At 37.1% G+C, this 16297-nt stretch overlaps 1 protein-coding gene across 8 annotated transcripts in view; it reads right to left on the bottom strand.

Moving 5' to 3' along the window:
- The window catches only part of LOC112523528 (mediator of RNA polymerase II transcription subunit 16), a 24482-nt gene extending 9064 nt beyond the window's left edge, over positions 1–15418 (bottom strand). For 2 of the 8 annotated variants that reach the window (XR_003070275.1, XM_025133156.1), the window contains exons 1-14: positions 14950–15418; positions 11428–11496; positions 10925–11013; positions 10548–10660; positions 10235–10336; positions 10060–10147; positions 8267–8860; positions 7163–7781; positions 5844–5923; positions 3992–4074; positions 2755–2991; positions 2514–2685; positions 1891–2411; positions 922–1098 (exon numbers count right to left, since the gene is read on the bottom strand). Coding sequence is in view for 7 of the 8 variants with exons in the window: in XM_025133156.1 (XP_024988924.1) it covers positions 922–1098; positions 1891–2411; positions 2514–2685; positions 2755–2991; positions 3992–4074; positions 5844–5923; positions 7163–7781; positions 8267–8860; positions 10060–10147; positions 10235–10336; positions 10548–10660; positions 10925–11013; positions 11428–11496; positions 14950–15254 (3249 nt within the window). In the remaining variant the exon portion in view is untranslated. Of the gene's footprint in view, positions 1–921; positions 1099–1890; positions 2412–2513; positions 2686–2754; positions 2992–3991; positions 4075–5843; positions 5924–7162; positions 7782–8266; positions 8861–10059; positions 10148–10234; positions 10337–10547; positions 10661–10924; positions 11014–11427; positions 11497–14949 lie in introns of those variants that run through there. The other 6 variants (XM_025133161.1, XM_025133159.1, XM_025133158.1 and 3 more) reach the window with 6 other exon arrangements.
- Positions 15419–16297: the final 879 nt, after the last annotated feature.

The following is a 16297-nucleotide window of genomic DNA, read 5'->3' as shown; positions in this document are numbered from 1 at the left end:
GTAGCACCTAAATAAAGAAAAACCTAGTTGCCCCCGTGGACTAGCACGATCAATCTGATCGTGTGAACCACGTAAATTCTTGTGTTCTTCTCTTGTTTTTGGGTTGTGCATAGGGTTGTGCGTATTGCATGTGTAACGTTTGTCCTAACAAAAACTAAAGTGGCCTATTGGCAAATATGGCTTCATGAGATGGATCACATCACAGGTTTGGATCTTCCTATGCCTCCTTGTGGTTTTTTCCCAATGCCCAGACACAAGAAACTACCCAACATAAACCAAGTTTATGCAACCAAATGAAACTGGTTAACAGGATATAAGGATTATCACCTCAAGCGCATTGACAACATGGTTCTACAAACCGACCTAAGCAAAGGGGTAGAAAATCAACTCTTTGCAAAAACTACCATTATGTACTTAGAAATGAGTTTTGTTTTTCCTCAGAGCTAACCAATTCACGCCCTAATAAAAATCAAACTTAACCAAAATAGAAACTGTGACAAGCTTTCTTGACCCAAATCCATAAGCTAGCATTATAACTTAAAACTTAAAACAAAAGTAAAAAACGATTCCATTCAAAATGAACCAACAGATTCAGGAATAAGAAGGGAAAAATAAGCAAAGGAGAGGTGTCCCAATGATTGTCTTTAAGATTTATGAGTAATGTATCGACAAAGAAGCTAAAACAACTTATGCTTATTAAACACGTAATTGCATAGGCTTTATGAAATACAATGTTGCATTTTGCCGGGAACAAGAGCAATTGCTTTAGAACTGCAGGCAAAGGCCCACAATCTATAGAGAGAGCCCTTATTTCACCTTATATAGCCGACTCAAGCTCTAGGTTTAAAGATAAGTTAAATTATACATGTGTATATTTCTCTGCTAAAGATCAAGCTAATATAAAATCTCAACATGAACTACCTGCATATGTGGTCCAAGTGATGCTTCAACAACCTCTGGCAAAACGGTATAGTTTCCATCTATATAATGGAGACGGACCTGGATGTTGCTGCTCCCTACCTGAGAAACAGGCAATGGGTGTGCCAGACCTTGTGTTCGTTTACAAAGATCCATTAGTATGAGAAAAAGGACCTTTACCTGCATGACAGCAACAGCCTATGAGATATGAAACTACAGGAACAGTGTCTCAAAGCAGTAAAGTTGACTTCAAGCTTCGTAGGATATCAACTGATGTTCTAATATATTGATCCTCCTTCCAAAGCAAAATGAACTTCCCCCTATTTTTGTCCCTAATTAAATGAGCATCAACTTTTTAAGCAACATTTACAACCATCTTTTGTGACCTTTCAACGTCTAATAGAAGCTCAATCATGATTCTACACTTGAGCTAAACATATAGTGTCAATCAAACGTGTTTTCATCACACAAGGCTAAGAGCAGGAAGCCTTTGTGGATGGAGTGGTCGGGTGGCTCGTATTGGCACAATTAAAGGTTATTTTATTCTAGGTTAGGGTTGGGTGTTCCCTTTCATTTTGCATCGTTTTTTGTTGTTTCTTGGGCCTTAGTCTTCTGTAGTGGGTTGTTTGGTCTTTCTTGGCGTTCTGCTCCTTGCAGAATTTGGCCTCTTTGTTTTGTTTCTGTAATTTTTGGTTTCTCTTTCCAGTAATAAAAAAATTTCCTTTAAAAAAATTGTGTTTTCATCAAGTTCCATATATAGCTCATTCATTTATATCAAATATAAAGCATTTTTTGTTGTTTGGTGACAAAATGAATGTATACTTATAGAAAAATAAATTCAGTGACCTGTGTGATTTACATATAAAATCGGTATAAGAATTTTTTTGGATTTCATTGATTGAGCAACGGCTCTTTTATCTGAGATGAAGTATACTTCATTATTAAAAGCCGGCAATTAAGTAATGGCTTTACCTCGTCAAATGTGTATCCTTGACCAGCATTGCCAGAACCACATCTTGACCTATTTGCTGGACCTTCTTCAGGGCCTTTTGCTCCAGAGCCAATCTGCCCAGCTCGAGAAATGGGTAACTCTTCTGATCTACCCAAAGATGATGCCACTTTTGTAGGAACGGAGCTGATTTCTTCAACCTTGCCGGTAGCACCAGGCTGAGGTTTATGCACAGCTGAATCTGTGTTCCTTTGAGCAGCACCTATGAATCGGGGTAGTTGAATCCGCCGGAAGAAAAAACAAAACAGCAAAAGCTGACACAATCTATGAAGAAAATGACAGTCCCCAATAAGTCTGACAGCTGGAGTTCCAGGGAAAGTTCCAGTATTTATACTTATAGGCATAAACGAAGACGGGCCACTAATGGGATTGGGAGTCGCATTAGAAACTCCATCAGAGGTGCTACTGATCTTGGCAATAGCTCCTTGTACCCAGGCTTGAATTGGAGTGCTTGCAGTTGAACTTGCAGTACCATTTTGAGCACCTGGAAAATGAAACCAAGTAACTGAAATTTTAACCATTTCTCCATACAATCGTATATGACTGGATTAATAACCAACACATCACATGTGTAGCAAAAACTGACCCTGTGTAGCTCCAGTATTGCCAGTACTTGGGGTGGGACTGATCACCATGTTACGGTTGCCGCCTGTACCTGCAGTTACGGCATGACTTGCCAATGTACGACAGAAACTAGCATAACGACGCAAGCGTGTAATGAAGTGTGAAGCTAGATCGAGAACAGCATCAACATATGCCTACACATTGAGCATTACAATCAGCAAAAAAAACTAATTAATAAAATCAGGGAGGAGTTCAGTTCAAACCTGGACGTTTAGTACAAGTGCTGGATCAACAGCCATAGCTTCATGGTCAATGCTGTTTAATGTCTCACCAGATGCCTGCCATGGCTCACCTACTAGAGCTGAAGGATTAATCAGAGCCGACTCTATTCCTTTTCCTAGCATATCCAGTAGTAATCTTGCTTGCATATCGAGCACCATTGCTCTCACTTCCTGAGCATTTGTACCTTCTAAGAGTCTGCATTTTATCCTGTCTAATCCCTGCATCGTTCAACGCCACTTTTGTAATTCTTTTTCTGACGATAGCAGCAAGCCCGAAAGTTCTTCGCATTAAAAGACAGACAAGCATAATATAATGCATATGTACATTCATGGAGAAGAAACAAAAGGAACCCCACATATCTAACAGAGAAGAACCAAACCGGACATAATTCCAAATAACTCAACAGGGAAGTCAAAAAAACTTGAGCATATATGAACAGTTGAACAGCAACCAACCAAGTCTAAATATGGCAAACCATTAGACAGCTATAAGAAGAACCGGTGCATCCATGCAAACATTAGATTTAGAAGCAGCAGGCTCTGCATAGTTGGAGGTTGAGGTGTCTAACACATGATCTCCCTTCTAATGCCTGTTAAAATATAGACTTTTGAAGTTGTTTTATCTTCATGGTTTTCAAGTGTTCATATCTGTCTTCGTTAATCTCACCAGTTCTTTAAATAAATGCATGAATGTAACACAAAAGCCAAACTATTTGTTGATTTTTCTGGTAGACTTTTTGGATAGAAAGAAAAAATTATGGACCAAAGATATTTTTTCTAACCACCATTATAACTTGGATAAAATTCAGTAAAATCTATCAAACATCAGACCTCAGATCCAGCGGATAAAATTCAGTAAAATCTATCAAACATCAGACCTCAGATCCAGCAGATTCTATTTCTATCAATCTAAAAGATGGTGGAGAGTAGAGAAACTCAAGAGATAAATGAGAGACAAATATAATATACAACAGAGCCCTAAAGTTTGTCTGGATTTCTACTTTCAGCATGTCCAACCATACAAGTAACCCAGCAATTAAACCGAGGTTCGTATATGCAAAGAAATTTCACTAGCAGATGCCATCATATCGGCACAAGGCTAAATAGAACAAAATAAAAGCACTCTACAAAACAGTTTACGCGTTTAGATAGCATACGTATCATACAACCATAATATGCAAGTATGAGACACAACTGGAAAGAGTTTGAAGAAACATACAGGACCATATTGCTGTCGGTGCTGAGTGGAAGGAAGAGAATGAAAATCAGCATCAAGAACCGCAATCACATTGTTTAATGAAACTGAGTAAAAACATAAGAACCACAATATCAAAACATGTTCTTGGAAACCCATAAATAGCATTTCATTTATATAATTCCTCCAAATCAAACCGAATGAATTAAATAAGCAGAGAAATCAAAACGGCATTAGAAACATTAATGTATCATAATCTCCATCCAAAGCAGATGAGAAAGGTAATAAGAACTCAAATTGCACATAATGCAACTTGGTGTGTTGGAAGATGGTGTAATCAGATATGAACTCTAGATCATATCCAAAATTTTGGTAGAAAAAGGAAATGCTAAATGAAGGGGGTTGATATGCAATACAAGGAACCAGAACATGTAGCTTAGGGTTGACATCTAACTGAAGATGAATGTTGAACAGCTACATAAAGCTAGAGGAAACATCACTAATCCATAAAAAGGAACTTGTAACACGAATCTCTTTATGTTAATTAGTAACTAACAAAGCTACTTTTCTTCAAAAGTCTGAAGTCACTTTCTTCAACTTAGTCAATGTTTTTTCCGGTTTTACTGAAGGCAAAAGAGCCTGAAATGGTCCTCTTAGCCAAGATTGAAAGGATGTCAATCTCCCACTCTCAGTCTGGTATTCGAGAAGGAGCACTGACTCGTCAATGAAGCCGACATGGGGCTAGAGTCATCACATCAAGTATTGGGCACGTGGGTGAGTGAACTCTGAATGAAATGAGTAATTTGTTGGTGCTTGCCTTTCAGTAAGTAGTTCGGAGAAGGCCATCATAGACCAAGATTCAAAGGGGCCACGGCTGCTGCAAGGAGTTAGCCGGGGCTTCTTCCTTGAGTGGAAGGGAAAAAAAATCTTCTATGCACAGACGTGAAAGCCCAGTCATTCTTACTGACTTAGCTAATTCAATTCTTTACCTCCGTAATATCTAACAAGTTGAGTCTTATGAATGCAAAAGCAGCTCTCTCAGAAGTAAGTTTCCCCGTATTGAGATTCATGGGCGATTCGGATGTTTAGCAAAGGCATTCATTTAGCAGGAGTTTACGCTCAACGCACCCACCATTCTTTTGCAGCGACCTTACAACGCTTACCACCAGCCATTAAAGAGAAAAGAAGACCGGACTAAAAGAGATCTCATTTGTTGTATACTTGTATTGCAGAATCAAAAGTATGTAACGAATTATAACAAACCATTCAACACTAACCAGAACTATGTAGGTTTGCATCTCAAACATCATTTAATCAGTTTCTACACCATCCCATAAGAACAAGATTAAACTTGAGCTTGACAGAGTGAACGCATCCTTACCAACATGAATACCTTGTTGAAATGACTTCATAATTTCATTTTTATGGTAGTATTAGTACTTAGTAGGCAGTGTTGTTGCAAAGTTCCTGATAAAATGTCCATTTTTATGGTATTGTTTTGTTAGAAAAATGAAGAGTATAAATGTATATATTCATTTTATAGTTGGGATACATGTCCGTTGCACTATGTAATATCTTCAAATCACCTGCTCTAATAAAATGTCCATAATTCCGTTGCCAATACATGAAAAGAAACTGTTTACCAAACCAAACTGTGGTGAGCCCTGGTCATAAGTTCCATTTGAAAAAAAAAATTGTTCATTTTAGTTCTTTTTTAATAATCATATTTTATACTTCTTATGAATTAACATTTTGCGAGGGTTATGGCTGTTGATCTAGTCGGGCTAATGCTTTCACAGTACATGAGCATGTTAAAACATATCTGAAGAAACTCTCATGGATTATATAATATCAACTTAATCATTCATATACTTACCGATGCCATCCTCAGCAGCACTCTGTGTACAGCCAACAGCATCCCACCAATCAACTCCAACCATAAGACTCCACCAAAATCTGGTATTAGAAAATAACACAATGATTACCAGAAGATATAGATCAAAGTAGCATAGCCTTCAGCTCGTTTTGGAGGTAACTACTTTAGGTTATAACTAAGCTTCGTCTCCAAATATCTCAAGCCATCGATGTTGCGCCTTTTATGATGTCTTTGGCAGATTTTTTGTTTAAGAGCTTGCAGATTCCGACTTTTGAGCCCTTTAGGATGTCTTTGACTGAACTTCTGCTAAGCTCCTTTATCAAATTAAAAAGAGCATGGAAGGATGCTTCCTCTTCTTAATTTTATTATATACTCGTATGAGCATGTTTTAGGTTGAAACAATTGTATATGTTTCAGACAATCAAAGTGTGTCCTAATTTCCTTTTGGACCTATGACGGTTAGGCGTCTTTCCTTCGGTAGAAAAGTTCTCATGTACATATTCATAAAAAAATTATCTTCCATATTAATGCATACCCATCCCAAACCTCCAAAGCTAAAACTACTGCAAAAGTTGACAAAGGATAGGCTACTTCATCTAGGCTGTCCAAAAACATGAATTGTGTTGATTTCTATGTCGTTTTCAAATACGGATGTGTGATATGCCGACGACCAGACTAATAAACAGGATATCAAGCATTCATTGCATAATGTAACTATTATGAACACCACCAATAAATGAAGCTTAGACACTTCAAATGGCCACCAGGTCTCTGGGTCAAACGCCCAGCCACCTGATTTCCCATGGCACCCGGAACTTCTCAACAATATACCCATGTAAAAATGATCACTGGAAGGAGTCCCTCTACTTCCTTGAAACTCCATACCAATATTGAAAGAATCTTCTCCATGATGATTCCCTCTTTTATATTTGCTTTCTCTTTGCAATGACAACACAGATAGAGACAAAAACCAAGTTGCTGACTATTACAAGGTGCAAGTATGTTGCATGTATTTCATGCAACACGTAATAGGAAATCAGAATAAGACCATCTTAACATCCAACTCTACATTTTTTAAGTTCAAAGAACTACTAGCCGATATAGGTCTTTCTTTCCACCTTTCATAAATTGCATGCAAATATAATGTATATTGAATGACACCTTAAAATGGAAACTATGTAGTATTTAATTTTCATAGTCTCCCAGCCTGCATTGAAATCCATTTAATTTTAAGAAGTACCATATTGACATTTCTTCTCACATCACATGTCAGGAGTCACAACTAGATAGCTACTAGTGTAATCAGTTCTGTAGAATACCTTTCTGCAATTGCACGTTCCCATGTTGAGGAGTTTGCCTTCACTTGACTGCTTGGAACAGCAGGGGGAAGAACACGGATTATCTTCAACATAGTGCAATCCCTGACTGCATCATGCCAAACAGTAGCAGAACAGCAACTAGTAGAAGAAAATGCAGGAGAAGCAATTGCAGAAACAACATTGATCTGATAGTTATCAACAGGTGTGAAGCTTGAACCAGAAAAAATGTGCACCCCACCTCGTAGAAAAGCAACAGCAACCTCACCACCATGAGCAGAATAGACTATGCGAGCAAGAGTTCTAACATCACTTGGCAAATCAAATGGATCAAAAACAACCCTCTTTGCCTTCTCACTGTCAGAGTCAGATGTGTTTAGACCCTCGGGGGTCAATGCTGTGGCAGCTGCTTGGTTATTTTTAAAATAATCTGTAGCCGGAATGCTTTTATTCACTTTTGTGATCCACACCGTCTGCATCGGGGGCTGCCCACCAAAACTGGTTGTGGGATTCCCAAATATCGGATGAAGGACAACAGGCTCTAGAGAAGATTCCCAACGTTGAACTCTCCATCCAGTAATTGAAGGACCCTCGTCTGGGTCGTAGGGAGACATGTATTGCCCTACATAGATGATACCAACCAATTAATAAGATCGTTTGGCTAAATAACAAGCATATACCTCAAAAGAATAAACAATAAATTTCATTATAAAGATGTATATCTACACTTACCATATCCATCTACTTAGAGCGAAAATGACTACTCACTAACATCAAAAAAGAGTCCACTGAAACGACTCATGTATAAGCATCATGCGAGTAAATATGGCTAATTGTCATGGGTTACCAAACTAGCATCACGTTGAGGCTGTTTATCTTCTTCAAACAGTGTAAAAGACTACGGGAAGGAATGAACCTTACCGCTCACTTTAGTGCTGTGTTTCCAGAAAGAGGTATGCCTAATGGCATGAACCCCTGAATTCTACTTGTTCTGCAAATTGAATAACAATGGCCCAAAAAGGACACACCAGCAAAATCCAGCATAGAGAGCATATTTCACAACAATGGAGAAGACGAGAAAAAAAAAGTTTAGTTTGAGGTCAGCACCTTCAACAATCACAATAGCAATCACAGACCCACCACAGGTAGGGTCAAAGGCAACTGCTGTGACTCCAGAACCCCATGTAGTTGTTGCTGCTGATTGAGCTGAAGCCTCTGGACTCACATATGCAGAAAAATTTGAAACAGGAGAACAATGAAGTGCAACCATGTCACTATAATCTTGCTCTGTCTGCTTCTTCCCTTGCTTAGCTTCTAAAAATAGGTATTCCTGCCAGCTAAACAAATACGAAGCCAAGGAGGCAAAACCATCCCATGAAGGTGGATTAAGTGAAGGAGGGATCCCATTGCTAGTAGTAGCCTTTGGAGTAGCTTGAAATCCATTGCCAGGACCAGGGGTGACCTCCCAGACAACAACAGTAGATGGGTTCACAATAGGAACTCCTGCCACATGCAAGGCTCCAGAGTCTGTCACAATTGCATCAGCTGCCATAATCCCACTAGGCCCAGCACCTAAAAGGCCTTTGCTTGTGCAAAACCATTTAGATGTGCCACTCTGATTAGATGGCCACTGAGACCAATGGAGCTGAACAGACCCAGATGAGAAGACAGAGCATACACAGAGAAAGTTTGGCCATCCAGCTGGATTTTAATAGCAACCAGATTAGATTATGTCATCATATTGCAAAAAATTAGAACAGTTACAAGCATGAAAAGAAAAAGGAAAGAAACTACAGAGAGGCTGTGGCTGGTATAACAGTAACATAAACACAGCAGTCAGCCAAAGCTGTAGTTCAGATTAAACTATAAAAGTTGTAGGACTACAAGGATCTGCCATAGCACAAAATTTGGGTGATATTGAAGACAAGCCACACTTTGTGAAGTCAAACTTAAGGTAGTTAAGAGATTAATGTAGCTCAAGCAAAACAAAACCTAGTTAAGTTGTGCTCTGAATCCTATTTTCAGATTATGGTGATAAATATAGTTTTTCGTGATACAATTAATTAGTTTTTGATATTTTTTAAACCAATTTAAAACAATAAGAAAATTTGGTTTTTACTAGATTCTCAATTAATATAAAGGAAATTCTCCAACTTGTATTTAGAAAATAAAAGGTTGTGGCAACCCATTCTAGTATATATCATGGTCAGGTTTGTTTATCCTTGCAAACCAACAATATGTATGAGGTCAACAACATGTGACCTTGCTTAAACAAATTACCATGAACACAACCTGAGCCGAGACAATCCAAATCTGTTAAAGTGCGACAACATCCCATTATGCACTTCATCTCTTAGAAAGAATTGTGTGGGAATCCATAATTTCCATGTCTATGCTCAAAGTACCTAAAATGCCATGGCAATTGAGTTTCCTCGATTCATGTGGCAGGAATTTGGTTAACATTCTTTTCAAAAATTCACCTGCCACCAAGCAGATGGATAGCCATGCAACACAGGGAAGAACACAACATACTTCAATCACTACCCAAAGCAGACGCACACAAACCAAGGTTTACTGTAGTCAGATTAGTGTATTAAGCAATTTGATAAACAATATTTTCTGCTTTCGATTCTCCTCCAATTTAGATATCGAACCAGCAACCCAATAAAAGTGCGTCCATGGCCTCTCTTATATATTAACAGTGATTAACAGAGCAAGCTCTTACTGTCGCACAGGCATGTCACCTGTTAGGACTTGGGATAATATATCTTAAACCATCACTTCCATCATATGAACCTTCATGCCAATTCCAACAAGGTCAAGGTATATGAATAATTTTAAAGGAGGCAAAACTTAAAAGCCACATTAAAATAACATAAGAACTTAGCAAGCACAGGAACCACCTGGAGCTTGAGGTCGTTGTGAGAGAAACTTTTCCTCAAATGTTGACTTCGTAGAACTACTAGATCTTGAGGAAAGCCACCTATACTAATTTTCATAAAAACAAAAGACGAAGAAACATCAAGGATGCATCACACTTTGAATAAAAATAAGAAGACAGAAATAGCTTCATACAGGAGACACCCCAGACAGCCACTTTGTAACAACTGCAATATCCTGCCGCCACTCATGTTCTCGCTGCCAACAACTAGCATCTTTAACCAAACTAACCGACCCCTGTAGTATCATAAAACATGTCAATGTCAATGTGTTTAAACAGAGAACCTAAATAATTTGGCAAGATAACTTAGCAATCAAAAGCTCAATAAGAAAGATCAGTGTACATGTTTCAGATAAATATTTATCCAGTAACAAACAATAACCAATAACATAAGATTAAATGTTAAAAAACTGGCAAACAAAATCTAAATGGGCAGGCAACGCTTACTTGGGAAGGCTGAGTCCAGATGGTTATCCGCCCATGAAAATTAGCAATTAGCAAAGCACGAGGACAAGACGAAGGCGACCATTCAATAAACTGAACTGAATCACGTGGAGAATCTGGCACCATTATTCAATCAAACAATTCATGATTTAGAATAAAGATATACCATAAGGAACAGCAAAAAAACATGTTAATGAGCAAGATTTCAAAAAAAATCATATCCAAAAACAATTCATAGATAAATCTGCAGTTGCCTTTGATGTGTGTGATAGAGTAGCTATCCAATGCAAAAAAAGCACCCAGACACTCAAAATACCAAGCGCATAACTACAGGACCAACATGAAAATAAAGCCACTTAAAAGAATTTTGTACACAATACCTGCTATGACATTGAATACGGTTGACTCGGTCGGTCGTTCAGGGATCACAATATGTATTGGAATCCAAAATGGTGGGTTTGCATTAGAACTACAAGAAGGAAAATAAATCTTAGAATAAAGGTATTAACCATAAATAAACTGCTTTGTCACTGAAGTTTAATATGAAAGGCATACATCTTAATTGCGTCTGTCTATTAATTATATGTGCCTCCTGAAACTTAATACTTAATGATAAATTTTGGAACTTTAACAACGCACATGCACCCCTGTAGTAATGTCCCCAACACTACAGACTACCTAGCCATGGAGATATATGATCCTACCACCTAATTGAAGAAGATGCTAAGCTGCTACCATAAGACAGCATTGATGGGGAAAAAAATGCCACAGCAAGTTCTTTTAATTATGTAAGAATCTGCTTAATTCTACAACTGCGGTTTCCTGGATACATGATAGGTCTGCTTCCTGTCACACGGACAGAAAACAAATGATACTCCATTACCTTGGTATACGTGCACAAGTCTCGGATGCACATGCTATAGCATTTAGCTTTCCACACCAAGCAACAGCACTGTTAAAGCAAAAGGGTGGACCCAATTAGAAAATACTATTACTCAATCGAAATGAAAGAAATTATGCTCCATATAGTCAAGTCACATAAACCATAAAGCTAAGATTTGGAGGGTTCCAAGGGCATATATTAGATACAAGCATAATTGGTTGAATAAAAAAGAGAGACAAACCACACATCTAGGATGGCAGGTAGGGATGGTAGGTAAATGTTGCAGATATGCATGAGTGTAAGAGCTAAACTGAAAAGGCTTGATGCATCAGGCTGTATTTTAACATGCAAAATATGAAAAACTGAGTTTCTCCTACAAGCTTCTGGGATACTACATTTCAAAGTAGAAAATGCATAAAAATGATTGTCCAATGTTTAAATTTTCGTTTAAAAGTGTGTGGCCTCAGATGATTGAATACTTGGTAATCACAAGCGGTAATCAATTTTTGGGATAAAAGAATGGTAAAGGACTACAAGGACACATATGAAAGTTGCATACAATTATACAAACAATCTCCAGGCTTAGACAGAGGTCACTGCAAATATCAAAATAAGCTTACCAGCCAATATCGTTAAAAAATATAACTCCCTTTCCTAATACGTCTCCAAAACATAAAAATAAATCCACCAAATAGGCAAATACCCACAAAAATTGTACTGCCTGTCTTTCAATCACAAACTATAGTACCCGGTGTGTGTGTGTGTGTACTGTCAACATGGTAATTTTCAAATTCAAAATCAACACGAATCTAGATGACTAGATCTCAAGTTTTTAACACCAAGAGCAAGGTATGTTCACACTTCACTGCTTCTCACATAGTTAGATTCCTTCCATACATCACAAAGCCAGAACTAGGTGTGATTGTGATAACCGGGTTTTTCGGTTATATAAATTTGGAGTGGTTTTTGAAAGATATTGGTAAGTAAAGTGATTTAATCTGTTACATGTTTACTTGCTTAAAATAATAGTCTCACCGCCTATGATTTTATGTATATTTTATTTCATGGGGGTGAGTGTGAAAATAATATTTTTAATTCTATTAACTCCACCGCCTGTGAATTATTTATGATAGTATAAAAGTGATAAGACAAGATTCATCTTATCTGTTTTGTTTTTGGAGGGAAGGAAAAAGAAAGAAAAACCTTACTCTCTGTGTGTGTGTTTCTTGTGTGAAATCCTACGTGAGTCTGTAAGAAGAAGAAGTTGATTCTGTGGTCATTTGAAAATCGCTACTATGTAAATTCATCTACGTATACGTGAATATAAGGTGAGTTTATGTTATTAACTTTTTCTATTTGGTATTTGAAATATTGAACCGTATGGTTCTTATATGGAAAGGTGATAAAATTGTTTCTTGAAGCTATTTGAGCTTGATGGTAAACTGGGTATAAAACCGTAAGGTTCTTTAAATAAGTTTATGTTATGAAACTGTTTTGATGCCATTATTGGCAAAAAGTATGGATTTTTATTATGATGATATCTTTTGTGGAAATAAGGGTGGCATATCAAGGAGAGGTGTACATTGGGATAAGGGTGGCATATCAAGAAGAGAGGTGTATCTTGGGATAAGGAAAGGTGGCATATCAAGGAGAGGTGTGCATTGGAATAAGAATGACAATTGTGAAATCTGAGTTTTGATCATATACTTTGTTATCGCATCCATGGGATGCAATGACCTTGAGTTATCGCCTCTGCATGATGCGAGGACTTGGGATTATTGCTCTTAATTGATGTGATAACAACGTTATAACCAAAGAGGCTTTGATTGGTTGTGCTTTGAATTAACAATGTTTTTGGGTTGGTTTAGTTTGGTTTATGGATGGTTATACTTCATGTTAGTTCAATAAAGTAAAGGTTTGATGAGGAGCCAGAAGAGCTTTGGTTGGTCTTCATGTCCAACTAGAAGGCCCCTGGTTGTAATCAAAGATCTAAGTTCTGCAAATGTTTAACATATCGACTCAGAGGCTCTGCATGTGCTATGCAGAGGCCCTGTGTCTTGGAATTTAATGGTAAGTCCGAGCTCTGTATCAGAGTTCTGTATCCAAGCTCTTAGATTCAAACATAACTTTTATAGCTAAAACCTTTTGAGCTTAACCATTTCCAAACTTTGGTAGAGGACCAGAGAGGCTCTGGTTAACTTTTATGTTTAACCAGAGGGCTTCTGGTTATGTTTAAAATTTATTTGCTTTCATGTATCTCATTTTCTTATTTTTCCTTAAGCTCTAGTTAGACAGACCAGAGGCTCTAGTTGTCCAGAGGGCCTCTGGTTGGTCATGCATCCTTAGTTGGTTTTAAAAGTTTGAGACCAGAAGCTCTCTAGTTGGTAAGACCAGAGGCTCTCGTCCTCCAAAGGGCCTTTGGTTGGCTTGCCTCTATTCCTTGTACTTTTAGTCGATAACCAAAAGCACTAGTTAATCATATATTTTGTAAATATTGCTTCAAGTTAGCCTTTAGTAGCCTTGTTTTAGTTAGGCTTTGCTCTGGTTGGTGAACCAGAGGAGCTCTGGTCCTTAAGGGAAGGAGCTCTAGGTGATCTCGCATAGAGCGATGCGAGGAATTTGAGAATCTCGCACAGAGCGATGCGAGGAATTTGAGAATCTCGCACAGAGTGATGCGAGGAGCTAAGTGGTTACGCTCCATGTGCGGCGAGGAAGATTTATAAATCCATATTTGAATGCGATACTTGAGTTATGTTTTATCGATAGGTTATATATATTTATATAATTACAAATATGATTTTATAACAGGTTTTAGTGATTTTTACCCTGTAATTGCATAAAAATGGATTTCTCACTAGACCTCAAGGTCTAACCCTCATTTTGTGTGTCAAAAATGTGCATTGCAGGGATACGGGAAAGGGGAAAATGTGAATTTTCCTTTTGTGCTTACATGGATTATGAAGAAGAACATGTTATCTATTGGTTTTGGAATACTTGTTATATATGCAAGCTATGTACAAGAATGTTATGGAAACAATTGGTTTTTATTTTTGTAATATAGCTTCTTGTACTTGTTGGGACCGAATGTGTACGATTGAGTTTTTCGTTGTATGAAATACATGGTTATATGCAAATATGGATCTTGGGGTGTTACAATGACCTACAAAGTGACGGTCAAGCTAAACATTCATCTTTCCATTCCAAGTACATCCCAGACATATATTCTTTTTTATGTCACGGTGGTGACTTTGCTCAATTTCAGATATTGAAGCATGACTAAGAGAAAACGTGGAAAGAAATACAACTAGCATAAAAATAGTCTTTCTTACTGTTACTGTTTATTCAACCACATACAAAGTGGGTTAGGACTTGAGTTACGGGGGATAAATGCTAACTCTTAGACCATTGAATCAACCCAATTATCAAAAAAATTAAGCAAATTAAAGATGAATATAATCAATTAGAACAATTAAACTTCAAATATAGAAAATTGAGTTCAACAATAGCGACGAGCTGAATTACCTAAAATTGCGACAAAGCTCAGGGACACTCATTTTGTACTGCAAATTTGATCTTGGCTGCTTAAGTCTAATACAAAACACGGTTGCGGGATTCACAGAGTCCTCCTCCATGGGAGTCCCGCCTCCTTTATCGATATCACTATCTTCTCCGCCAACGGCACCGGAATCAGAAACACCGATAGCACCGTCAGAAGGCTCAATAACAGAAGAAGTAGTAGCTGCAACAGTGGCAGTTGTACCACCAGAGGATAATTCTTCTTCAGAGTCTTTATTATTGTAAGCAACAGGACCAGACGAGGCACTCATCTGAAAGAAACAAGTAAAGGGCCAAAAACCCTAATTTATATATAGATATAGAGAGAGAAAGAGGGGTGTGTTTTAGAGAGAGAGAGATGAAGTGGTGAGAAAGTCGCAATTGAGGGCGACAGGAATGACTGGAGCTACAGACTTTGATTTGTTTTTGTTGAGAGAGAGAGAGAGAGAGAGAGAGGGGAGGGGTTAGGGTTTGTGTTAGAAATGAAAAGGGGGGGAGATTCTAATCAACAAACATTCTTTTATTACATGATTAATGATGAAAATTGTTATTATAATTTAAATATGGAAATTTATTATATTTTCTTGTGAAAAAATAAAATTCATGTAAACGAATTGATATTTTAATTGAGATGTTTCTAAAATTTTATTTGTGAAAATATTACTCTAAGCTTTTATTTTATTGATCCATCTCATACATATTTTCATGTTTCTTTTTTAATTTGAGACACTGCTAATGCATAATTAAAACATCTCGAATGATATATCAAAAAATTTGAAAAAAATTACATTTAACTTCAATAGTTACTTTATTTTAGTAAATCTAATATTAATTATATTATTAAAATATTCAATACATCAATCAATTAAATTTATGTTTGATATCAACTTGTAACACCCGTAAAATTTTGTAAATATCAATAAATTTAAAACTCGGTGAAAACCGACATTTTACACAAAATAAGAGTATCGACCCAGAAAGGGTAATGTTTACATGATAGTGGATAACAAAACTTAAATATCAAAGTTCTATGAAATTCTATTTAATTCTAATAGAACTAGATTTAAGTAAGGTTTGCTATCTTCAAAAGTATGGTAAGATGGCGTTTGTTTTTTAAGATGTGCTGAAATCTGAAGTCTAAATTTACTTCTGAATTTTAAGAGGTGGTGCTGAAGTCTGAAATCTGAATCAGTCAGACTGTTTGTTTTTACGTTTAAAATCTGAAATCTGAATCAATAAGACTGTTTGTTTTTGTAAACTGACAAATTTCTAAAGTCTGAAATCTGAATCAATTCATTTCAATTAAATTTAACTG

Source organism: Cynara cardunculus (genome assembly GCF_001531365.2).
Source record: "Cynara cardunculus var. scolymus isolate 2C chromosome LG 12, CcrdV1, whole genome shotgun sequence".
NCBI classification, from domain to species: Eukaryota; Viridiplantae; Streptophyta; class Magnoliopsida; order Asterales; family Asteraceae; genus Cynara; species Cynara cardunculus.
The sequence above is the reverse complement of the archived record's forward strand: the minus strand, read 5'-3'. Positions and strand labels throughout refer to the sequence as shown.